At 40.2% G+C, this 26,883-nt stretch overlaps 1 protein-coding gene across 2 annotated transcripts; it reads left to right on the forward strand.

Annotated features, from left to right (window-relative positions):
- Window positions 1–2,039: 2,039 nt before the first annotated feature.
- On the forward strand, window positions 2,040–16,067 carry XKRX (XK related X-linked). 2 transcript variants are annotated; one of them, XM_066357362.1, is made up of 3 exons: window positions 2,040–3,440; window positions 7,531–7,799; window positions 14,178–16,067. In XM_066357362.1, the coding sequence occupies exons 1-3, from the start codon at window positions 3,106–3,108 to the stop codon at window positions 14,921–14,923; spliced, it is 1,350 nt and encodes a 449-aa protein (XP_066213459.1). In that variant the 5' UTR covers window positions 2,040–3,105; the 3' UTR covers window positions 14,924–16,067. The 2 variants fall into 2 exon arrangements, with proteins under 2 accessions (XP_066213459.1, XP_066213460.1); XM_066357363.1 differs by having other exon boundaries at window positions 7,531–7,703.
- The last annotated feature ends 10,816 nt before the right edge of the window (window positions 16,068–26,883 follow it).

The raw sequence follows: 26,883 nt of genomic DNA on the forward strand, positions 1-26,883 counted from the left end.
TCCGGTAGGCCCCCACTCCTGGGTCAGGGCACATACATATAAGAAAGCAATCAATGAGAAACTAAGGTGCTACAATGAAGAAATGCTGCTGCTCATCTCTCTCCCTTCTGGTCTTTCTGTCCCTATCTGTCCCTCTCTGTCTCTCTTTGTCTCTGTCACAAAAAAATAAAAAATAGCCTGACCTGTGGTGGCACAGTGGATAAAGTGTCGACCTGGAAATGCTGAGGTTGCCGGTTCGAAACCCTGGGCTTGCCTGGTCAAGGCACATATGGGAGTTGATGCTTCCAGCTCCTTCCCCTGTTTCTCTCTCCTTTCTCTCTCTCTCTCTCTCTCTCTCTCTCTCTCTCCCCTCTAAAATGAATAAATAAATTAAAAAAATTTAAAAAAAAGACCCTGTCTTATAAAAAAAATAATAATAAATAAATAAATAATAAAATAAAATTGGAAAGGGAAGTACTAATGTGGTGATTATAGAGAGTCTTGAATGACAGACAAAAGGAGTTGTTTTGGTACAAGTAGGAAGGACTTGTAGATTTATGTATTTGAGGATTGACGAGGGCACAGGGAAGGAGAAAAGGCTAAAGGAAAAACACTGAGATTCTACATTCTTCCTTGTTTCAGTTTTCAGTGTTAGGATGACCAATTCATCCTATCTCAGCAAACTGAGATGAGTTTGTCACCTACTTGAGTTCCATGTTGAGCAGGGGTCCCCATACTTTTTACACAGGGGGCCAGTTCACTGTCCCTCAGACCGTTGGAGGGCCAGACTATAAAAAAAACTATGAACAAATCCCTATGCACACTGCACATATCTTATTTTAAAGTAAAAAAACAAAACGGGAACAAATACAATATTTAAAATAAAGAACAAGTAAATTTAAATCAACAAACTGACCAATATTTCAACGGGAACTATGCTCCTCTCACTGACCACCAATGAAAGAGGTACCCTTCCAGAAGTGCGGCGGGGGCCGGATAAATGGCCTCAGGGGGCTGCATGTGGCCCGCGGGGCCGTAGTTTGGGGACCCCTGATCTTGAGAATAGTTTCCTAAGAAACCCCCAAGAAGTTCTGCATCATATAGTGGTGGAGAAACTTGTGCCAGTTGGAAAGTCCCAACCAATCAGCACTATGTGCGAAGTATTATCAGATAGCTTTGAGCTGCCTTGTGAAACAGAAAAGAGGAAAGACCAGCCTACTGGCTCAGCTGGTAACACAGGTGCAGACCAAGATGGGGTGAGTGTTTCAAAGGCAACAACCTTAAGAAGTTGATCTCTGAATCAGCCCTGTGAAAAGGAGGCAGCAATTGCAGGGATCTTGAAAACCAACATAACAACAAGGCTAAGTTTTCATTATTTTCTTGGCTGCTACTTGACCATTCCTCACATAGATTCTTTTTACTCACCTCCTGCAGCAAAAGTAGATTGGCACAGGCTCTGCTCTATTTATATTACTACTAGGATGCAGATGTTTTCTCTTTTTCACTTGGGTTTAGAATTATGCAAATGAAGGCATGAAAACAAAAGCTCAGCGAGATGGGGAAGTACTGCTCTTAAGAATCCAGGCAATTTTCAGGGCTCTTTAAGACAACCCTCTTAGTTTGTATTAACAACTCCCTTGCCTCCTCTCCAGTTCATTTAGAATTCAGAACCTCTTCAGAATCTTCCAGCCAAAGACCTCTAAATTCATTCTAAAGTTCCTATCCTGGCCTTATTTTGCAAGTGGAAAAATTAAAAAATATATATAATATGAACTTTCAATATCTGTGGGCTAACCTCGAGTCTTGACACCCCCTATCCTTTTTCTATCTTGCCACTGCTGCATACAGTCTTGCCTGGATACAAAAACATTGTGTCCCAATTGCCTCCCAGGTCACCCTAACCCCACCACGATATTATCTGGAGGGCAATAGGACCTAGGGAGGTTCAACCTTGAGGCCCAGAGAGGCACACCTGCTTAAACGCGTAGGTTGAGCGAGTGGGGGAGGGAGATAGTTAGGGAGGGCGGGGTAAGAGCAGGCGTCTGCTGCTTTGGGTGAGATGACAGCTGTGACTCCCTCCTGGGTCCGGGAGTCATGGTGAGAAGTGCTTCTGAAGATTGGTCCAAGCCCCTTTTGGCAGCGCCTCTCCACATCGAGCTAGGCATCTCGTGCTTGAATTCGCAGGCTGGCGTTGTTCGGCCCCAGTTATCCCTTCCATTTCGCGGGTCCCCGTCATCAGTGCCTTATTTCCCAAAGCGACCGTCCTCTCAGCTGAACTAGGACGCAGGCGGGCAGTATCCGGTGGCAGGTATCTGCCCGGCCAGGTTGGCGCCCCGCACGTCGTGCTTCTTGCATGCAAAGTTTCTTCGTGGGCAAGAAGCCCCTCCTGCTCTCTTAATCCCGTACCGTAGACGAAGACTGCGCTCAGGGACAGGGTTGTGGCTTTGCTTCTGGCCCCTGTCTAGCTGCGTTGGGGGCGGAGCCTGCGAAATCCGAGGAGACGTCCTGAGAAGCCTCGACTGAGCGCTAGTGCGAAGACAACACCCTGCGACCGGCGAGCTAATAGCCACAGTCCAGCAACAGCTGGGGTATTGAACTGCATCCCCGAGGGGACGCTCAGACTGCGCCCCCTCTACTGCCCTGGCTTAGTTCTCTACAGATTTGGGAGGGCACACTGGTCAGGACGCCCCGAGAGGAACTGTTGAGTGTCGGTGCCCGACGGAGCTGCTATCTTTCTGCCTCGGGGGCTGAGAAAGAAGGAGCCCACATGGACACATCTGTTCCCACGGCCCCTCAAGCGCCTGGAATTGGACTCTGGACGGGGCGCTAAAATGTTCTGCCTGGTCCAAGTTTCACAGCACTTTATATTGAAGATTGGAATCTTGAGCCAATCAAGTTCAAAGTGGTACTCCTGGGTTCTCCATCCCAAACTCCAACAAGCCTAATTTGAGGCTAGAAAAGAGGGGTCTCCTGCTCTAGCTAGTAGATCTCCATTCTAGAATTGGACTTGACAGCTCTCCTCACCAATACTTGGACTGCAGTTCCTACAGGGTTCTCTCAGAGTGTGGGTGTGTGTGGCGGGGTTGGGGTTCTCTGAAGACCAGACCAAACCACAGAACCTCCACAATGGACCGCGTTTATGAAATTCCTGAGGAGCCAAATGTGGATCAGATTTCACCTCTGGAAGAAGATGTCATCCGTGGGGCCAATCCCCGATTTACTTTTCCATTTGGCATCCTTTTCTCCACCTTTTTGTACTGTGGGGAGGCTGCATCTGCCTTGTACATGGTTAGAATCTATCGAAAGAATAGCGAAACCTATTGGATGGCATACACCTTTTCCTTTTTTATGTTTTCATCCATTATGGTCCAGCTGACACTCATTTTTGTCCACAGAGATCTGGCCAAAGACAAACCGCTATCATTGTTCATGCATCTAATCCTCTTGGGACCTGTTATCAGGTGAGTAACTTTTTACTCTCTTCTCTACTCCCCCTCCCCTGTCCCAACCCACACTTGTGCAGAGAAAGATCAAACTAATATTTACCAGACTGATACTGTGCTTGTAAATGATTCTCTCATTCCCTCCAACTCTTGGCTTCCGTATGTACTATCCAAAAAATCTCATCTAAAATTTTAAATGCCACCATGATGAACATGTGGAATGTACCTGTGTTCCAAAACTATGTATAGTACCATTGGTAAGACTTAATTAGACAGTGTTTGCCATCTGAATTGGGTTGTTAAAATTGGTACAGCACCAACTGATGTGGTCACCTTGTGCACACAGACCATACTTAGCTTAATAGTGTGTTATTTTGACTTAATAGTGTGTTATTTTGACTTAATAGTGTGTTACATTTGCCTTTAACATTCTATAAATTGAGTAAAAGTTCCTATCCCCCTTCATTCCATCTCACATTCAGTTTCATTACCCTGAACCACTTGGGCTGGTGGTGCTACCATTTTAAAACTATTTAAAGATATTTGAAGCCATCTGTGGTCATCTGGTACCCCAACCCACTGCAGTTCAGTTTTCTTCGTCAAGTCATTGATCTGTTTATGTCTGTATTTTTTCTGAAGTAAAAGTACATGGTTAGAAGAGGGCAAAGAAAAATCTATCTATTCATGTGACTGCTGTAGCACGATGTAATAGCATCAGGTTTTTCTGTTCAGATTGCCTTGAAGGTACAAGAATGTGCCTTACCCCAGGGAGACAGACATCTGTATCAGCAGTCTCATCTGGATGCTATGGGATTTTCTAGGTAGGGAAACATTGCAAAACTTTTATGGTCAGAAGAAAGGAATGGACCAAGTTTGTCTTAATTGCAAGGGAGGCAGAAACTTGCAGTCAACTGAGGAATGTGGGTCAGAATGCTGATGTTGTAATTGCAATGGTAAGATACCTCATCCATATGGAAATAAACACAGTCTGAAACTGATTAAGGCTGGAACTCCCCCTTAAATTTTGTTTAACAATATATGTTGAAACTGGTAGAACTTGATTATGCTTCCTCAGAAAAAATATGAAATACCAACAGAAACAGAGGCCTGGAATTCAGGAGACCTGGTATCTAACTCTCCCTCTGTCACTGATAGTTGCATGGTCTTGGTAAAATCTCTGAAGATGCCTTGGGCCTCAGTTCTTTCATTGGTAAAATAGGTGGCTTGTAGGGGCTAGATCATAGGTCTCAAATGCTTACAGAGGCCAGGCAAGCATCATAAATGACTGAAATGGGCCAACTGTGAGAGAAACAGTAGCTTCACATGTGATGATAAATGAAAATAAAACTCAATGTTAAATCACCAAAAGTAGTGGGGACTGTGGCAATCTGGAGTCCGCATGATCAGCCTCCTTTGAGGCAACCACTGTATACGTCCTGCCCATTGTTTCCCTGTTAGAATTCAGACTCAGCATTGTCAGATCCCCCAACTTTTCAAGAGATGCTCCCCAAATAGGATTTTATGTGAAATGCTATAATTTAAAATTTTAGTACTTGACTAAATAAAAACACAGTATGGACCAAACAGACCACAGCTGTTGGTCAGACATGACTCAGCTGACCTATATTCAAATTTTGGACTAGGCAATCTAAAAAGGTCCTTTTCAGTTCTAAGGCTTTGAAGTTAAGCTGTAAAAGGAAGACTTCATCTTCAGATTTGAACCAAGAAATTTAGAGATGTCTCTAGAGAGGAACATGGAAACCATTCTTCTCTCCCTTTTCAAATGCAATATATTTCAGCATTTTCCACAGCAGTTTTAAAATCCCCTATTTGCTTTGTGGCCTCCCAAGCCATCTTTGATTTGGACCCTGCATATGAGTGTTGAGTACTATATTTTATTTTTGTCAGTTAGCTTCCACTAGAAATGATTGGAAACCATTTAAAATCTCAGTCAGCTAGCCACACAGCAGGGAAAAATAATTAAAAGCTCATAAATTATATCCTTGATATGCTTATTTTCAACTCAAGTTACTTTTCATGCAGGAAGGAACTTTATTAGTGCTATTGGGCACATGAAGGTATTTGGAGGGCATGAATCCCTTACATAAATGCAAAGATAACTTCTGAAAATGAAAATGTATTTTCATTTACTTAACGCTTATAAACAAGGAAAAAAACCCTATTGAAACAAGTAAATAAAAAAAAAAAAGAAACAAGTAAATACCCTTAAAAAATAGGAGCATAAACAGAATGCTTTATACCACTGCCTCCTTCAATATTTTATTCGGGAATAATATCAATGGGCTTGGATTAAAATCTAAAATCTTTTGTTGGAAATACACTTAGGCATCTTTTCTGAATAGAATGAGAATGTTGTTTTTTTTCTTCTCTGTTCTATCCTTCCATATTTTTTTCTCCTCGGTTTTACAGTTTACCTCCAGAAAGTGAATGTTTCAAACTGCACACTTCACAGTGTCACACAAGCAGCACTCTCAAAGGGTTCCCGTGGAGAATGGCATCCATTCGGTACATGTTCCTCTTGGGAGCCAAAGGCCTCAAGAGCAGATACATCTCTGCTCATCTTCGGTCTATTTTTCTATTGGGTTACATTGCGATTATTATTACTATCCTCTCCTCCCATTATTTTTCACCCTGTATTCTTTTCTTCCTTCCCACTCTTTTATTTACTCAGCAAATACCCATTTATGAAATACCCACTATGTGATAAGGGTGGTGGGAAAGATAAATATGTGCCCTTCCCATGCCTTTAGTCTGTCAGGAAAGATGGCTTAATTTTCATATCATAAGAAATAGTCCACAGTTTTCATTTATTTAGGGTAAATGAAGGAAGTGGTAATTCAGGTGTTCTAAAACAAGCTGTTCTGGTTGCTTCTCTTCTATTCAGCAAAACAGAACCGCTAGTGACTTCTGACTTCTATGGGGAAGATGGGAGGGGTACAGCAGGATATGTGGTCTTATCACTGTTTCAAGGGTGGTAGACTCTCATGAAGGTGTTTTCCTTTTTATAAAGAAATAATGGAGTTTAAAAGGCTATTATACCCAAACACATCAAGAGGACTCAAAAGCAACCTATAGAGAGGTCTTTTGAGATGCGCTGTGTATATAATACATTCAGTTTTGAGCTGTCAAGTATTTTAAGTACCTTTGTTGCTAAATAGCTTTTCTGTGTGTATGAGAGTTTTCCCCAGATCCCCTTCAAGACCTTTTGGCTGAGACAGTCATAGTTATGGGTTTTGTCTTGAAAAATCAGAGCCCCAAAGCCCCTATTATGGAGCTAAATGCTTTGAATAAGGATCAGTTTACTTCAGGAACTTGAGGAATTATGACAATCAGGGACTTTTGGAACTTCATTATTCTTTTTCAACACATTGTTTATTTACTTAATATTTTTGTGTTTAAGGCACTTTTCTACCGTAAGCTTATTCTTAAGGAGATAAAGCAATTATTTTTGTTGATGCTTTTTGGGTTTTTTGTTTGTTTGTTTGTTCTTTAGCTGAAAGGAAGGGAAATAGTGAGGTAGACTCCCACATGCATCTCGACCAGGATCCACCTGGCAACCTCGTCTGGGGACGATGCTTGAGTATGGAACTATTTTTAGCACCTGAGTCTGATGTGCTCCAATTGAGCTATCCTTAGTACCCAGGACCACAGTCAAACCAGTCAAGCCACTGGCTGCAGGAAGGAAGAGGGAGAGAAGGAAAAGAGGGAGGGCAGGAGAAGCAGATGGTTGCTTCTTCTGTGTTCCCTGACCAGGAATCGAACTGGGGACGTCCGTACATTGGACTGATGCTCTATCCTCTGAGTCACCAGCCAGGGTCCAAAACAATTCTTTAACTCCTCAAATAAATACTTCTGAAATGCTGTTCTTAGTTTGGTGGATGTCTGACTGAAAAGAAAAAAGGGTTTATACTCAAATAACTTATAGAAGGCATGACCAACTCTTTGACTCACAAGGAATGAGTAGAATGGGGGAGAAGGAATGGCAAAATGTAGCATCATGTCTCTGAGTTATTTTCTCCCCTCACTAAAACCTCCCTTAACTAAAGGACAGCTTTAGTTAAGTTCCCATGATGCTTTACTTCTGCAGATGTTTGGAGGCCATGATTAAGTACCTCACACTGTGGAAGAAAGAGGGGCAAGAGGAGCCCTATGTCAGCCTCACCCGAAAGAAGATGCTAATAAATGGCGAGGAGGTGCTGATAGAATGGGAGGTGGGCCACTCCATCCGGACCCTGGCTATGCACCGCAATGCCTACAAACGTATGTCACAGATCCAAGCCTTCCTGGGTTCAGTGCCCCAGCTGACCTATCAGCTATATGTGACCTTGATCTCTGCAGAGGTCCCTTTGGGTAGAGGTGAGTGGGGTCAGGATTGGGGAGGGCTTCACTTAAATCAAGGGTCTTAGAAATCTAGACCTGAGCTGTCCAATACACTGGTCAACAACTTCCTGTGTCTGTTAAAATGAATTAAAGAAATGAAATGTTAAATTAAAATTTTACTTTTCCAGTTATACTAGCTATATTTCAGGTGTTCAATAGCTACCTGTGGCTCTTGGTCACTTATTGGGTGGCACACATATTACAGAACATTTTCGTCATTGCAGAAGGTTCTATTAGACAGCACTAATAGATAGTAAAAAATCTTGGGGATCCAGACATCTCAGTTCTGCAAGATTCCTTAAACTTAGTCTAGCTATTTAGACTAAAAATGCCATAGATAAGCCCTCTCTGGGCTAGTAATATACTCTCTCAGAAGAAGCTAGTAATACCAGCAGTCAGTAGGACATTTTCGCTAACCCATAGTGTTTAAATTATACTGAGGATTTTTTTTTTTTTTTGTATTTGTTTGTTTGGTTTAAGGATAACCATATTTAAATGAATTTCCCAGATATTATCCATCATGAAGCTCCTTTTTAAAATTTACATGTTCAACTCAATCCTGAATCAATCGGAGTGTGGGGAAGGAAGACAGGCATCTGTATTTTTAAATGTAGCCAGTTGATTCTGGTCACCCACATTTTGAAGCCAGTGACTTAATGACTTCTCCAAACTTCAGTGGGGAAAAAGAAAAAGAGTGTGGAGTGAATATTGATGAGAGTCAGGCTTAGTCCCAGTTCTGACCTTCTTTGTGACCTTTGGAGGATGTTACCAAAGAGTCCCTGTCTTAATTTCCTATTTGTAAAAGAGGAATCCTGAGATGAGTAAGGTCTTTGGCAGAGAATGAAATATGAATCAGTGTTTTCAAAGTTGAGATCAAGTACTGTTAGTGAGTTTTAACATCCTGAGGTTAGATTCATCTGTTTGAGCTGGAGCTGATACAGCTATGGGTACAGCATTGAACTATTTTCTTATTAGGTACCGAGCCTGCTTGGCAAAGCCCCATGTCTCAAATAAATGTAAAGTAGGAAATTTTCCCTCTTTTGTCATTTTCTCCACTAAGAATTTTTCATGCAGTTCTATTGGTCTTGAAGCTTTTCACATACCTACAATGGACAATAGTGGGAGGAAAAAGATCTCTGTAATGATAATGATTTTTCTTTTGAAAATTTTAAGAATTACCAAATCATCTAATATGAATACCTTACAAGTAATACATTCACAAACCAATTGACCTACAGGTAATTGTATATACACAGAAAAATTTCTGGAAAGATATGCAAGAAACAATTTACCTGTAGGGAGTGGAAATGAGTCAGCCAACTTTTACTTTTTACTTTATACCCTTCTATATGGTTTGAAATTTTTATCATGATCATGTTTTATTATTTTTGGTCCTTATTTTAAAATTTTAAAATGTAATGTTATTTTTATTATTTTCTAAATGTAAAAGTCTGATAAGGTGAAGATTCAAAACCAACTCTGGCTAGGTGGTTCACTGAATAAAGTGTCATCCCCGTGCACTGAGGTCCCAGGTTCGATCCTGGTCAGGGCATGTAGAAGCAATCAATGAGTGCACAACTCAAAATGGAACAACTAAGTGAAATGACTTGACGCTTCTCCCTCTCTCTCTCAAATAAATGGAAAAAAAATTTTTTAAAGATTAAAAAACATATATAAAATATAAAAATATAAAAAGAATACATATAAAAGGGATGTAATCTCACTTCCAAAAGGTAATCTCTTTAATCATTCAGTATATATCCTTCCAGACTTCATTTTACTATGTAAATATAAACATACATGCAATATATATATATATACGTATGTACAGTTTTGTCAAAAAAGGACTGTGTTAAACATTCTGTTCAGCAACATGTCTTTTTCAAAAGTAAGCCAATATGTCTTTTTTCAACAATTATTTACACATACATATAATAGTAATAATAATGATAAATATATGAAATATTTCCCTCATGCAAATTAGACCATTTTTTCTTATTTCCTTCATCTTCTATTGGTAGGATTAAAGTTTGTTTCTAATTTTTTCCACGCCAAATTTTTTTCTAATTATATGCTATGCTCCAGTGAACATCTGAGTAGTGGAATGAAACTTCGTATAATAAATTATGAACAGTAGAATTGCTGGGTAGAAGGATACAAATGTTTAGAATTATATCAGTACTTCCAAATAATCCTCCCAAAAGGTTGTATGAATTTATAGTCTCATCAACAGTGTATGAATGTGCCTGTTTCTTCATATCTTAAACTAAATATTTAGTTGCATAATTATAAAAATAACTATTTTAAAAAATAATTTGCATTTTTAATTATGAATAAAGCTGAGCATCTTAACACGTTTGGTGATTGTGTCCTTTAAATTGCTTATCTACATATTTTACTCACTTTTTCTAATGGCTTTACTTTTTTTATTAATTTGTAGGAGCAATTTACTTGTTCTGATTATTAATCCTTTCTCTGCTGTGGATATGTATGTATGCATTTGTGTAATTTTGTGTGTGTGTACATACACAAATTTTAAATGTCCACATATATGTCATATATGTAACATGCGCAGCACATGTGCAACACATATAAGGTAAACATTATACTTGTATTTTCTGGCATTCTGAAGGATTGCTCTTTTTTTATTACTCTTTTTTTTAAAGCGGGCTAGAGAGAGAGAGGCAGACAGACAACAAGAAGGGAGAAAGATGATGAGAAGCATCAACTCATAGTTTCATTACTTTATTTATTTATTTATTTATTTATTTATTTATTTATTTATTTTTTGTATTTCTCTGAAGCTGGAAACGGGGAGAGACAGTCAGACAGACTGCCGCATGCGCCCGACCGGGATCCGCCCGGCACACCCACCAGGAGGCGATGCTCTGCCCACCAGGGGGCGATGCTCTGCCCCTCCGAGGTGTTGCTCTGTCGCGACCAGAGCCACTCTAGCGCCTGGGGCAGAGGCCAAGGAGCCATCCCCAGCGCCCGGGCCATCTTTGCTCCAATGGAGCCTCGCTGCAGGAGGGGAAGAGAGAGACAGAGAGGAAGGAGAGGGGGAGGGGTGGAGAAGCAGATGGGCACCGCTCCTGTGTGCCCTGGCCGGGAATGAAACCCAGGACTTCTGCATGCCAGGCTGATGCTCTACCACTGAGCCAACTGGCCAGGGCTTCATTTATTTTTTTAAATATTTTATTTATTAATTTTTAGACAAAGGAGAGAGAGAGAATGAAAGAGAGGAAGAGAGGGAAAGGGGGGGGGGATAAGATGCATCAACTCATAGTCGTTGTTTTCTGTATGTGCCTTCACCGGGCAAGCCCAGGGTTTTGAACCAGTGGCCTCAGTGTTCCAGGTCGATGCTTTATCCACTGCACCACCACAGGTCAGGCTTGATTGCCTTGATCTGGGGGCTCAAGCTGAGCCAGTGTCCTCTTGCTTAAGCCAGTGACCTTGGGCTCAAGCCAGCGACCTTTAGGCTTGAAGCCAGTAACCATGGAGTCATGTTTATGATCCCATGCTTAAGCCGACGACACCATGCTCAATCTGGATGAGCTCACGCTCAAGCCTTTTACCTTGGGGTTTTGAATCTGGGACTTCAGTGTCCCGGGTCAACGCTCTATCAACTGCAACACGACCAATCAGGAGAATTAAATTTTTATGTATTCAAACCTTATGATTTTGGATCTTGTGTGGTTTTTACAAAGGCCTTCACAATTCATATCTGATAGAGCAATTTAGCCTGATCTTTCAAATAGACGATTTTCCACAATCAATTTGTCAATTTCTCCAGCAAAAATAGAGCAAAGCAAACAGTAGCAACAACAAATGAAATAACATTACACTGAGACTGTGATTGAGATTACATGAAATTACTTAGGCTATCTTGGAGGGAATTTACATCTTTACAGGATCAATCAATTTCATATTAGAAGATAATATATATCTCCATTTTATTTAATATTTTAAAATCACTTTATTGAGGTAAGATTGACAAACAATAACCTCTACCTACTTAATGTTAACAACTTAATGAGTTTGGAGATAAGTATGCCTCCATGAAATCTCACCACAATCTATGCCATAAGTGTGAAAGACCAATAGCAAGAAAACTATTCTTGCTATAGGACTTCCACATTTTTGTAAGGCTTATTTCTAGGTGTTCTTTCAGTTTTAAAATTGCATGATTTCCAAAGTGTAAAGGTAGTGCCTAAGTAAAGTAAATGCACCTCTCCAGTTTTGGAAATAAGTGATGATGATGATGATGATAATAAGAGCTAGCAGATAACAGTTACTATGTTCTGGGTATTTCTCTAAGCCTTTTACATGTAACCATTGTATTTAATCTTCAACAATCCTATGAGATAATTATTGTTATTATGTCCATTTTATAAATGAGGAAGTAGAAGCACTGAGAGGTTAAGCAAATTCCCCAAGATTTCATAAATAGAAAGTAGCAAAGACTGGATTGGGATTCAGGATGTCTGCCTTTACAGTCTGTGTTTCTAACTATATTACTATGCAAAGGTTGTAAAGGAAGATTTTTCAAAGCCTTTTTTCAATTCTTCAGTGATTTCTCCCATTAAATTTTTTCTAACAATATCATCTCTTGTAAACAACTTTATGGTTTAATTTTCTTCCTGTCTTCTCCTTTTCTATTTCCTTTTTCTCTTGGAGGCCATCTGGATTAGCAAAGAGGGCCAAATTCATTAGCAACACTATGATTTCTTATGGGATGAGTCTATTTGTAGGAAGACAGATGGAAGGTGTTTTTACATTTATTGGAAGCATCAGGCTTTCCTTATTTTATTACACTACAATCAATAAATGAATTCTAATTTAAAATAAAGTATTACCACACTTGGATAGATATACGTACACTCTGATATTCCCAATTCCTGATCATCAAGTCTTGAGGATGGGACGGAGTGTTTAGAAAACTGTGACTGTATCAAATAATTGTGTTGCATACTTTAAACTAATACATATGTCAACAGTATCTCAATAAAAATGGAAAAAATAGAAAAATAAGCTAAGAATAGACATTTTAAGAAAGTCTTCTATTCCAGTCTTTGAGTTCCAACATGCTACTTAGAGCTGAAAAAAATGTCGAAAACAAAACTGTATTTTTTAAGGTTTCCATGGGGATGTCATCACTTTTCTTACAGATTATCTCCACTGCTCTAGTTCCTTGGATACAGTGCTTTGATGTGAACAAAAAGCTCTAGCGGTTTTGTTTTTGGAACAAGTACCCCTCGGGCCCCCTCATTCTCCTTGAGAACATTAGGTTTTTCTTAATTACCAGTATCCTTTGACATAAAGGAAGAAAAGAAAAAGGCCATGTGAGATTTATAGTTCAGATTTAGTATAACACGTTAGGAAGTATTCTAACCCGTAGGCCCCCTGCTCTAACATATAGCGGTGTGGATGTTATAAGCTAAGAAATGGTGTTTTTATATTTTAAACCACTCCGCTGGAAGTTTGGCGATTCCTGAAGTACTCCAAGGCACTGGGATGACAGATTACCATTGCTGATGATTGATACAAGCAACTCTAGAGTATCTCAGTGATTTGGGGGAATTGAGGTACACAAATACTCAGTGACTTTCACAAGCTTCTACGGACTGAGCCAAGAACTTCTAAATGTATTCGATGCTGCCTCTCTAAGCTCAAAATTCTCCATTAATTCCACAAACATTTATTGAGCACTTCCTATGTTCCAGGCAGTATGTTTAGTTCTGAGGATACAGCAGTAAACAAAATAGACATGGTCCCTTTTGCCCTCATGAAATTTCCAGTATACATTTTGACACATCCTAGAAGCACCCACAAACAAGACTAATTACTTGAAGAAAAAACTTTTCTAACCAGAGGCATTCTCTGTGAATCTCCTAAAATGTGATTTTTTCAGATAATAGTTATTTTTGCCTCTTTTCTTGTTTGATGAGAAGCCTGTTTCATCAGGTAGATGCTATCCTATCTCTTTATATGTGCTCCTCTTGTGTTAGTGACCTCTTAATGTTACTTTTGAGGTCCATTCTTTCTAAAAAGTTCATTGTATATGCTTATATATTATTAAAATATTGCAGAATATGTTGATCATGGGAATTTTAAAAAATAGGGAAACATAGAAAAGTATTTTAAAAACTGATATAGTCCTTCTGATAAAAATCTATTTTAGCTTATTTTTTTTCCATTTTACGTGCATGCTGTTTGTTTCCATAGCTGTGTTTATACATAAGTTTGCTCCTAAGTGAGGCCCTGAAGCCTCAACTGTCATCTCTCTGGACCTCTGGGTCAGAATGTAAGCTTCACCAACACTGACTGAATGCCTATTTTTTTTTCCTTTTACAGCTGTGCTAATGGTCTTTTCCCTGATATCTGTCACCTATGGTGCTACCCTCTGCAATATGTTGGCTATCCAGATCAAGTATGATGAATACAAGATTCGTCTTGGGCCACTAGAAGTCCTCTGCATCACCATCTGGAGGACACTGGAGATCACCTCCCGCCTCCTGATTCTGGTGCTCTTCTCAGCTACTTTGAAATTGAAGGCTGTGCCCTTCTTATTGCTCAACTTCCTGATTATTCTTTTTGAGCCTTGGGTTAAATTCTGGAGGAGTGGTGCACAGATGCCCAATAACATTGAAAAAAATTTCAGCCAAGTTGGCACCCTGGTGGTGCTGATTTCCATTACCGTCCTCTATGCTGGCATCAACTTCTCTTGCTGGTCAGCTTTGCAGTTGAAGTTGGCAGACAGGGACCTTGTTGAAAAAGGTCAGAACTGGGGACATATGGGCCTGCACTATAGTGTGAGATTGGTAGAGAATGCGATCATGGTCCTGGTGTTTAAGTTTTTTGGAGTGAAAGTGTTACTAAATTACTGTCATTCCTTGATCGCCTTGCAGCTCATTATTGCTTACCTGATTTCCATTGGCTTCATGCTCCTTTTCTTCCAGTACTTGCATCCGTTGCGCTCACTCTTTACCCACAATATAGCGGACTACCTCCACTGTGTCTGCTGCCACCGGCACCCTCAGAGCAGGGTAGAGAACTTGGAGTCATCCTTTGATACTGAAACAACACAAAGTGTTGTCTGATTCTATCTTCTGAGTATTTGGGGATGGGTTTAGGGTGGCCAAGTTCAACTGTGAAATTAAAGGAGAGGATAGGGCTCATGGGTGAGTACCCACTAGGACATTTTATTGAGTTTGAGTTTTCTGGTAAGCTTCTCAGAAGAAAAAGCAGCCCCCAAATAGATTCTGTTCCCTTGAAATTGACTGCTATGTTTGGATACCAGGGTAGCTACCATATATCCAAAGGGTCACAGATACCATGTGTACTCCTCCTACCCAGGTCAGCTGTTTTGCCTCCCTAAGGGATAACTTACCTTCATGCGCCTTAGGCTCTCTGTGACCTTCTAGCTCTGCTCATTTGCTTGAGGCAAACGAATGAACTTTTCTCAGCCTGAACTGAAGGCCCAGAATCCAACCAGAATATATCCTGACCGATCAGAGGATGCGATTGCTTACTAGTTATGGTTACCCCTCAGGAAACGGTCTGACTAATGTGGAACCTGTAACCGTAAGTGTGGCTGAGGTCTTTAATTCCATTGGGAAACTCTGTTTAAGAAGAAAACCTCCACTATTAAGAAAGCTGCTCCCCAAATGAGTTAGCTCTTAATTAAAATTTTACCAGTGATCATTCATCCAGGACCTCTCTTTTCAGTGGCCCACTGTAGGCACACTCTGGGGAGGGAATGCAGAGTAAGACACCTTCAAGGCACATGCCAGAATGACTCTTTTTCTCAAGAACCTGCATGAGCTTGCAACTTTTACAGCTGAGCAGTTGAGTAAAATCTCTTCATTTGTACCTCATTATCAGGGATTTCCTCCCACCTGGCTTTTCTGTGTTTCTGATGTTTTACTACTTGATATGAACCTCAAAGAAGCTGAACTGTAATTAAAAATGTTTCTAAGGTGTGGAAGAAATGAAGATCTCATTGTGTCTTCTACTGTCTTGAGTATTTTGTTGATTTGTTTTTTTTTAAAGGAGAGAGAAGGTAATAGTAGCTGGGACATCACTTTCATGTTGTTTGGGTTGGGGTGGTGGCTGACACTCCGAGGCAGAATGAAGGCAGAAGAAGAAAAGCAGATTGCAGTAAATCATCTGACATAGGATTTTATTTTCTAATTAAGAATATAGATTTATCATTCCCATACCCCCAAAGGATGAATGCAGGTCTCCTTTTCTCATGTACCTCAGTGTTTACATCTCAAATAGGTGTTTTACATCTCATTTAGGTATTCTGATGGGGATGTCACCTGGATGCCTCTAAGGTAACAAAAGAATTGAGAAACCCAGCATTTACCTAACTAATGTTTGCCTTTCACAGACCAGAAAGATGAGAAGTAGCACAATTGCTGTGAGGAATTGCAAATAGTCCAACCTAAGACTTCTCATTCCCATCCAATTTTACTCTTGTGACCATGCTAAGACTTGATCTTTAGCCATTTCCCTTCCTCTAATTCAGTGTCAAGACATGTTGCAGGAGCTTTTCCTTCTAAGTAAGTAGCAGGGCTATTAGTCAGAATTGTCCTGTTTCCTGGCACAGCTAGTGTGATTTTCCCATCATCAACCACTTTTGAGAACAAAAAGGACTGGATAGTACTTAATTTAGGGAGACTGAAATGACTTACTTTGGAGTAGTCAAGATTTTCTTTTTCAACCCAACTCTCTCATTCCATCTTCATGATGAAGAGACTTAAGTGGTCATAAAAAGCTCATACTGCTGTCTTCTAACTCTGTGATTCAAGGTGAATTTGAAAAAAAAAAAAAATCTATCAGATCCCCAGAAGAACACACTGCCTCTTTGGAATTCAAACAATAATTTCTCCCCAGTGATTAATATGCCCTCCATTAAAAGCAGAAGCAGTATGGCACTATAATTTGATCCATAAAAGCCATGTGAATTAGCTACTTAAAGGGTGGCTGCTATGGGAACATAGAGAGAGACATATTAAGCTAGGCAGGTCAATTAGAGCTAGAGTGGAGGTACACAGGGCGGAAAAGCACGTCTTGGTACCAAACCAGGCATATTTTCCCAGTATGTTCTCCCCAGCCTCAGTGACTTAATATTCCGGGAATGCAGGAAGTTTAGGGTAAAGGGTGTGGAGCAGCTTCTAACCGGAAAAACCTGCTGCCCTTACCCAAGGAGAAGAGACTCTAATGATACATTATGCAAATGAACCCTCAGAACCTCCTATAGACAGTGGCCTTTCTGTTTTGCAGCTGTCTTCTAGATATACAGGAGATGGGGTTGAGAAATATGGTGGTGGGGCAAGGGAAGTGCCCCTTTTCATTTACAAACACTTTGTTAACTGACTATTTTTACCCTCTGAATCTTAAAGCAACACTAGTGTTGGGTAGTAGTGTAAGGGCAAGTCTGACTGAGTGGGAGAAGAGGGAGAGATGTGGCCAGCAAATTGGTCTTGGAAGAGAAGGGCAAAACCATGAACTTGGGGAAAAGAAGACAGGCCATTGTAACCACAGTTTTTCTCATATTGGAAACTCGGTGGGCTAAGTATGGGCAAATGAATGGGTGAAGAAATGTATTTTACAAACCTGCAATTTTCAGCTGGTGTGCTATAGCACACAGGTATTCCACAAGAATTTTTTTTTTCATTTTTCTGAAGCTGGAAACAGGGAGAGACAGTCAGACTCCCGCATGCGCCCGACCGGGATCCACCCGGCATGCCCACCATGGGACGACGCTCTGCCCACCAGGGGGCGATGCTCTGCCCATCCTGGGCGTCGCCATGTTGCGACCAGAGCCACTCTAGCGCCTGAGGCAGAAGCCACAGAGCCATCCCCAGCGCCCGGGCCATCTTTGCTCCAATGGAGCCTCAGCTGCGGGAGGGGAAGAGAGAGACAGAGAGGAAAGCGCGGCGGAGGGGTGGAGAAGGAAATGGGCACTTCTCCTGTGTGCCCTGGCCGGGAATCGAACCCGGGTCCTCCGCACGCTAGGCTGACGCTCTACCGCTGAGCCAACCGGCCAGGGCCACAAGAATTTTTAAAACATTCAGTATGTCACATGTAGTCAGAGGCACTGACCTCTTTTCTCTTAAATTGTCAAATAAAAAAATAACAGCCAACACAATAGCAGTTTGGTATGAAAGAATCAAAATTATACCAATTTTTTGTCAAATTGGCAAAAAACATATTTTTTAGTGTGCCATAGAATGTTAGTAATTAGTTTATATGGGCCACAAGATGAAAAAGGTTGAAAATCACTGATATAAACTAATTGTCAATTTTATTTGTTCTACAAATGCTTTAAAGACTATGAGCATAAAACTGTGAGGTAGTATAAGAGAATTAAATAACAGCTAATATTAATGAACACTTACTATTTGTCTAACATTGTGCTTTATATGCATTACTTTATTCAATCCTCAGAACAACCCTTATGAGGTAGGTACTGATATCCTGCATTTTAGAAGTGAAGATTTGAAGGCATAGAATAGTGATTTGAACTGCCCAAGGTCATAGCTAGTGTCAGAGACAGGATTCAGTCTTAAAGACTGAGGCTCCGGAGCTTACACTCTTTTTTGGGGGAGGGGACTGAGTCAGAGAGAGGGAAAGATAGGGACAGACAGACAGACAGGAAGGGAGAGAGATGAGAAGCATCAATTCTTTGTTGCAGCACCTTAGTTGTTTATTGATTGCTTTCTCATATGCGCCTTGACTGCAGGGCTACAGCAGAGCAAGTGACCCCTTGCTCAAGCCAGCAACCTTGGGTTCAAGTTGGTGAGCCTTGCTCAAACCAGATGAGCCCATGCTTAAGCTGGTGATCTCAGGGTTTCGAACCTGGGTCCTCTGTGTCCCACTCTGATGCTCTATCCATTGTGCCACCACCTGGTCAAGCAGAGCTTACACTCTTAATCATGACACAGGCCTCTAAATCACCTTGGCAACAAAACATATAATATGTGAAACTGTGAAGGATCAAGGCCAATCTGAGTGGGACATGAGAACCAAGTGTGAAAAGAAAACATTTCTGTGTATGGAAGGAATATCTAAATAGCTGTGCATATTATTTCAGGTATATTCACAGACATTAGCTCTGTTACTGTTGTATCATTGTTAGTACAAGTCTTCTGAGCTGTGCACATGGGTTTACATTGTTCTAAACTTCAATTTATCAAACAATTATTAAATTCTTATTTTGTGCAGGGAAAACCTATGTAGATATCTCAAAGTGCTTTATAGAGGCTCAAAGACTCAAAGGAAATCCCAAATATCAAGTGTAAGTGATATTGGAGATAAACAAGCACTCTTATGTATTACTGGTATGAGAGTAAAGTATTGGCACAAATTTTTGCACGGCAAATTGACAGTATATTTCAAAATTAAGTAGGTGTGCTTTTTGTCTCAGAACCTCTAAGAATTTTTCTTGTGGAAAAATAGCCATAACTACGCAGAGATATGTATAAGAATGATCATTGCAGCATTTTGTAACAGTGAGAAATTGGTAACAACTTAAATTTCCATCTATAGAGAAATAACTAAATTCTAGAAATTCTATAATTGGAAGTGTTTAATCATTAAGAAGAACATGGTAGATGTGAAATTACTGACTGAAAAGACAGATGGAAAAAGCAGGAGAAAAAAATGTATAAGATGAGGTTATGAAGAATTACTCAGAATTTGGAAACAAGAGTATAATAAGAAAAATAATATTCCCCTCCCAAAGATCTTCCACATCCTAATCCTCAGGACCTATAAATATATTACATTACATGAGGTTGCTAATTAGTTGACCTTGACGGAAAGACCCAGGTTCGAGACCCCGAGGTCACCAGTTTGAGCACGGGCTCATCTGGTTTGAGCAAAAGCTCACAGCATGGACCCAAGATTGCTGGCTTGAGCAAGGGGTTACTCAATCTGCTGAAGGCCCACGGTCAAGGCACATATGAGAAAGCAATCAATGAACAACTAAGGCATTGCAACAAAAAACTGATGATTGATGCTTCTCATCTCCCTCCATTCCTGTCTGTCTGTCCCTATCTATCCCTCTCTCTGATTCTCTCTGTCTCTGTAAAAAAAACAAAAAACAAAAAATTAATTAGTTGACCTTGAAATAGGGAGTTGCACTGGTTTATCCAGGTGTGCTAAATGTAATCATAAAGGTCCTTATAAGAGAGAAGGTGATGTGAAGATGGAGGCAGAAATACTTCAAGATATTACACTGGTGGCTTTAAAAATCGAGGAGGGGGCTACAAACAGAAATGAAGCTCTAGAAATGATAAAAAGTAAGAAAATAGACTCTCCCATAAAGCTTCCAGAAGAAGAAGAGCAGTGCTGGCACCTTGATTTCGGCTCAGCGAAACTGGTTTTGGACTTCTGACCTCCGTAATTGTAGAAAAATGTTCTTTAAAATCACCTACTTTGTGGGAATTTACTAAAGTGGCACCAGGAAACTAATAGAAAGGGAAAAGATGATTCCTTAAGGTTTTAATGTCATGTTAAGAGCATTTTCTAACAGGCCTGTCCAAGTGTCATTTGATGTTCTAGGTTTAGAGAATTGTAATTTATCATAATTCTTTAGGGTTACAGTTATTTTACAATTCTATAAGATTGATAAGATGCAATGATATTATTTTCTGTCCACCTAAAGAAAATACCACAATTTTGGTTCTTGTTACTCTATAGGACATTAATCAACTTTGATTTTAACTTAGCAGTATTATTTTAGTATTTCTTTGTTTTTTAACTGACTATAAAATACCAGTTTTCAAATCCTCTTTTGAGTTAATTTTGCCACCCTGCTGTTTTCCTTCTTCATGATTTAAAATTAAACTTTGACACTTTGACACATGCTCACTCTCTATTTGTATGAAACTTAAAAAAAAAACATTTTGAGAATTATACTTTAAGAATGATCCCACATTTGTAAAAACAAAACAAAAGCAATATGATCGTGTGGGGAGCTGGTGAAAAATGCTCCATTGTCTTTACAGCAGTTCTCCAGTTGGGAAGTTAGAGGAGATTATTGGTGATAGCTTCTGTGTTGAGTAGTTTGAAAGATTTGGATTTTGTATAATGTTACATCATATTTGTAATCAGAAAAATACATTACTTCACAAAATAAATATATGTAAGTGAAATAAGCCTGTCAGAGAAAGACAAATACCACATGATTTCACTTATATGTGGAATCTAATGAATAAATTAAACTAACAAAATAGAAATGGATTTATAGATACAAAGAACAGACTGACAGCTGTCAGAGGGGATGGGGTTGGAAGGCTGGGTGAAAACTATGAAGGGATTAAGCAAAAGAAAAACTCACACACAGACAACAGCATGGTGATTTACCAGACAGAAAGGGAGGACGGTAGAACAGGGTAAAGGGGAGATAAATAGAATCAGAAGGAGACTTGACTTTGGGTGGTGACTACACAATACAATATGCAGATGATGTATTATGGAATTATACACTTGAAACTTACATAATTTAATTAACCAATGCACCCCAATAAATTACAAATTCAGTAAAAAATTTAAAAAGTAAATATATGTATATAGAAACAAACATTAGCTGTATATAAGAAAAATAGTGATTATTTATTTGGAGACAATACAAGATGAATTGAAATAGTAGAGATCAGAGTAACAGAAGCTAATCCATACATGTTACCAACCTGGGCCCACACTGCCATCTTTCCTAAAATCACTCAAAAATCCACAAACCCCAAACAAGCAGCATCTGGCCTCAGTGTGTCCTATGGCTCGTGCTAAGCAGCCCCAAGCCAAGCATTAGTGGCAGTCAGCCTCTGTTCACAGCATAGCCACTCTGAGGTGCCTCCAACCACAGCACTGGCAGCTACCAATCACAGATCACTTTGTAGCTTCTACAAAGTGGTCCTGGGCTGGACACAGGCAGTTGCTTAACTGGACCTACACTGGAGGCCCTCCCAAGAGACCCCAGAACCAACACACTTTGTGTCCAGCCTCAGACCACACACAACAGTACCACCTAATTGGCACCACAAACAACACACCCAAAGTGTGGACTTGGCAGGCACCAGAGTTCTGTTAAAGTGAATGCTGCTCTGTGAGGTCAGTACCTGCACAACAACTTGTTCATTGTAGTCGCAGCTTGTTCTTCCACAGACCGTCAGCTTGAGGGTCAATATCACCCACCCACTGACATGCTCAACTACAATAGGAGGGCACACACGATCCACACAAGAGACAGCCCTAGAGCACCCACCTCAGGTGATAAGAGAGACTGCACCACAAGGCACCTGCTGCATAAGGCCACCCTGCCAGGACTTGGAGAGATGTAGTAAATCTACCTAATATGTAGACACAAACTCAGGAAGGAAGCCAAAATAAGAAGACAAAGAAACATGTCCCAAATGAGAAAACAGAGCAAAAATTCCAGAAAAAGAACTAAACAAATAGAGGCAAGCAATCTACCATATAGAGAGTTCAAAACACTTGATATAATAAGATTGCTCAATGAACTTAGAGGAAGAATAGATGAACTCAGTGAAAACTTCAACAAAGAAATAAGAAAACATGAAAAAGGAGATAAAAAAACAAAAAGAAGCAGTCAAAAATTAATAATACAATAACTGAAATGAAGAATATGTAAGATGGAATGAATAGCAGATTAGATAATGCAGAAAATTGAATCAGCAATTTGGAAGACAAAGTAGTGGAAAACACTCAATCAGAACAGCAAAAAGAGCCAAATAATAATAGACAAATGAAGATACAGTATTTTAAAGTACCTCTGGGAAAACATCAAGCATAACAACATTTGCATCATAGGGATACCAGAAGGAGAAGAGACATAGCAAAAGATTGAGAACCTATTTGAAGAAACAATGAGTGAAAATTTCCTTAACCTGGTGAAAGAAATAGACATACAAACCCAGGAAGTACAGAGAATCCCAAACAAGATGAACCCAAACAGGCCCACAGCAAAGGCATATCATAATTAAAATGCCAAAGGTTAAAGACAAACAGAGAATCTGAAAGCAGCAAGAGAAAAACAGTTAGTTACATGCAAGAGAGCTCCCATATGACTGTCAAGTAATTTCTCAGCCGAAACTTTGCAGGCCAGAAGGGATTGGCACAAAATGTTCAAAGTGATGAAGAGCAAGGACCTACAACCAAGACTGCTCCAGCCGACAAAGCTGTCATTTAGAATCAAAGGACAGATAGTTTCCCAGACAAGAAAAACCTGAAGGATTTTATCACCACCAAACCAGCATTACAAGAAATGTTAAAGAGACTTTTATAAGAAGATAAAAAAATAAGAATATATTGCAAAGAAAATAAATTCTCATTTACAAAGGTAAACATATAATAAAGCAGTGGATCAACTAAGTATAAAGCTAGTACAAAAGTTAAAAGGCAAAAATCAAAAGAACAAGTGTAGTTACAAAAGTAAATAAAGGAGTACACACAAACACAGATACAAAAGAAGTAAAAAATAATTACAAAAACATAAACATGGAGGGAGTAAGTAAAAATGGTAGTGATTTTAAAATGTGTTCAAACTTGAGTGACCATTAGCCTAAAATAGACTGCTATAAACATAGTTTTCTGGGTAAATATAAAGCCTATGGTAACCACAAACCAAAAATCTACAAGAGGTATACAAGAAATAAAGAAAAATCCAAACACAACACTACAGAAAGTCATCAACATACAAGAGTAGAGAGCAAGAGAATAAGAAAGGAACAGAGAAGAACTACAAAAGCAACCAGAAAAGAAAATGGCAATAATTACATGCTTATCAAGAATTACTTTAAGTATAAATGTTTTTTAATGGATTTTATTTATTGATTCTAGAGAGAGAAAGAAAGGCAGGGGAGGAGCAGAAAGCATCAGCATGTAGTTGCTTCTTGTATGTGCCTTGACTGAGCAACCTTGAGGATTTGAACCAGTGACCTCAACTTTCCAGGTCGACGCTTTATCCACTGTGCCACTACAGGTCAGGCTAAATATAAATGTTTTTAATGCTCCAATCAAAAGATGAATGAATAAAGAAGATAAAACATGTAGACAATAGAGTATTACTGGGCCATAAAAAAAATAAAATCTTACTACTTGCAACAGCACGGATGTACTCAGTGAAATAACTCAGAGAAAGACAAATACCATATGATTTTATTTATATGTGGAATCTAATAAACAAACAAAACAGAAACAGACTCATAGATACAGAGAACAACTGAAGGTTGTCAGAGGGGAGCCGGGTTAAGGGGATGGGTGGGAGAGGTGAAGGGATTAAAAAATGCAAATCAGTGCTTGGCCAGGCAGTGGTGCAGTGGCTAGAGCATTGAACTGGGATGCTGAAGACCCAGGTTCAAAACCCCCAAGGTCACAGGCTTGAGTCCAAGGTTGCTGGCTTGAGCAAGGGGTCAATCACTCTGCTGGAGCCCCCTGGTCGAGGCACATATGAGAAAGCAATCAATGAACAACTAAGATGCTGCAATGAAGAATTAATGCTTCTCGCCTGACCAGGCAGTGGCACAGTGGATAGAACGTCAGACTGGGACATGTAGGACCCAGGTTCGAAACCTCGAGGTCACCAGCTTGAGTGCGGCCTCATCTGGTTTGAGCAAGGCTCACCAGCTTGAGCGAGGGGTTGCTGGCTTGAGCAAAGGGTCACTCAGTCTGCTGTAACCCTCTGGTCAAGGCACGTATGAGAAAGCAATCAGTGAACAACTAAGGTGCTGCAATGAAGAATTGATGCTTCTCATTTCTCTCCCTTCCTGTCTGTCTGTCTCTATTTGTCCCTCTCTCTGTCTCTGTCACACACACAAAAGAAAAGAATTGATGCTTCTCATCTTTCTCCCTTCCAGCCTGTCTGACCCCCCACCCTCTCTCACTAATAAATAAATAAATAAAGTACAAATTGGCAGTTATAAAATAGTCATGGGGATGTAAAGTACAACTTAGAAAATATAGTCAATAATATTTTAATAACTATATATTGTACCATGTGGGTACTGGACTTATGGGGGAAGGATCACTTTGAATGTTATATAATGTCTAGCCGCTATGCTGTACACCTGAAACTAATTTTTAAAAATTAAGTAAGTATATGTGAAAATGATTCACACTGTGTCTCCCCTCAACAACTTTAAGATGTGTGTGTATGTGTGTGTGTGTGTGTGTGTGTGTGTGTGTGTGTGTGAGAGAGAGAGAGAGAGAGAGAGAGAGAGAGAGAGAGAGAGAGAGAGAGAGAGATTATGATAGGTACCCTTGAAGGAAAGAGGCTTCTTGTCTATTGAGGGCTTATCAGATGCCAAGGTCCATGTTAGATTATTTAGGTAATTTCACTTCACCAGCACAATGATTATTGGAGGTGGATGCTATCTATCTCTATTTCTCAGATGAGGAAGCTGGAGCCGAGAGTGAATTGCTCAAAGTCATACAACTATTAAAGCAAAGAGCCAGAATTTAAATCTTGGTCTTTCTGAATCCAAAGTTTATTTTCTTTCCATTCTACCACATTGCCTCCCACTGAGATTGGATCCCATAGGCTGGACTGGGTAGGATTGAAGTCATAGGTTTTTGTTTTTTTTTAAAGATTCTATTTATTCATTATAGAGAGGGGAGAGAGAGAGAGAGAGAGAGAGAGAGAGAGAGAGAGAGAGAGAGAAGGGGGGAGGATCAGGAAGCATCAACTCCCATATGTGCCTTGACCAGGCAAGCCCAGGGTTTTGAACCGGCAACATCAGCATTTCCAGGTTGATGCTTTATCCACTGCGCCACCACAGGTCAGGCAAAGGGGTTTTATACTCATCTTTGGATTTTTAAATAGGGCAGGTCCATTCACATGTAACACAAAAGGGAATAAACAAAAGGCCCCTATCACTAATATTTACACAAAAGAGCCTTAGCCTGCTCTGTGTGGTTCCCTGATATCCATGTGCTCAGACTCTTGGCTTTGGCCTCCAGTTCCCACCTGTTTACTTGACCCACTTTGTCTCTGCCTCTCTTGTTTCCCACCCTCTTGCTGCCACACTTGACTTTCCAATTTGGTCTTCTCCATTGGATTGGCTCCCTTGCCAATGAGTCATTGCTCCTCCCAGCCTCATTCCCAGGTGCCCACTCCTGCTAGGCAAGCTCCCTTGTCTTCCAGCCAGGAGCGTGGGATTGAACAGACAGAGCCAGGTCACAAAACGAGACTGTCTCTGGGAGTGGCATGGAAGAATCAAGCTTAGGGGTCAAGTCAGGAATTCAGCGCTAGAATAGAAAATCCAGAAGTTATTTGAGAATAAAGTTGAATTTGAGGCTGGGGTGTGAAGGATGCGGAGGTAAATGACAGGGCAAATTTAATTTTTTTTTTATTTCTAGATTTGAGAGAGAGAAACATCGTGCTATTCCTGTATGTGGTCTGATTGGGGATCAAACTGGGAACCTCTGTGCTTCGGGACCATGTTCTAACCAACTAAGATACCTGACCAGGAAAGGGTAAATTTAAAGCCTACAGATATAAGCTGGCCTGGAAGCCAGTGGGGTGTTGGGTGCTGAGACAGGAACAGAAGGAATGTATATGCTTGGTGCTAAGTGAATACTTCTAAGTGGGTTTAGGGGTTTTATTGCATAATCATTGGAGCTTATGTCTGCTTGGAGTTCTCCTATAGTATCTGGCAGTATCAGTCAGTGAAATAATAACAGTTTTTGGGAGCACTGAGTTAAGAGATTCCATTCTGACTGAGGAGATGAGGTCAGCAGAGGATGTGAGATTTAAACTAAGCATTGAAGGATAAGTAGGATTGCTACTGGTAGTGGGTAAGGGTGCATCTTAGCAGAGGGAATATTACAAGCAAAGACACAGAAGTATTAAAGTCTGTGACATATGTGTTCACTGACTAGCGAGTACTTACAGTGTGGCTGGTATATAGTGTGCATTTGGGGTGAGGCTCCATGCAAGATGAGGTTAGAAAGATAGACGAGGAGGTGGGAGAACTGTGGAGGGCTTTTAAAAAAGTTATAGGAAGGCCCTGGCTGGTTGGCTCAGTGG

The sequence above is a fragment of the Saccopteryx leptura genome, chromosome X (assembly GCF_036850995.1).
Source record: "Saccopteryx leptura isolate mSacLep1 chromosome X, mSacLep1_pri_phased_curated, whole genome shotgun sequence".
Taxonomy (NCBI): Eukaryota; Metazoa; Chordata; class Mammalia; order Chiroptera; family Emballonuridae; genus Saccopteryx; species Saccopteryx leptura.

Excerpts from the sequence above, each read along its gene's own strand:
- XKRX (XM_066357362.1), top strand. The coding sequence starts at position 3,106 with ATGGACCGCGTTTATGAAATTCCTGAGGAGCCAAATGTGGATCAGATT. Across the intron at positions 3,441-7,530 it reads CTCTTGGGACCTGTTATCAG|ATGTTTGGAGGCCATGATTA; the intron begins GTGAGTAACTTT and ends TTACTTCTGCAG. Across the intron at positions 7,800-14,177 it reads AGAGGTCCCTTTGGGTAGAG|CTGTGCTAATGGTCTTTTCC; the intron begins GTGAGTGGGGTC and ends TTCCTTTTACAG.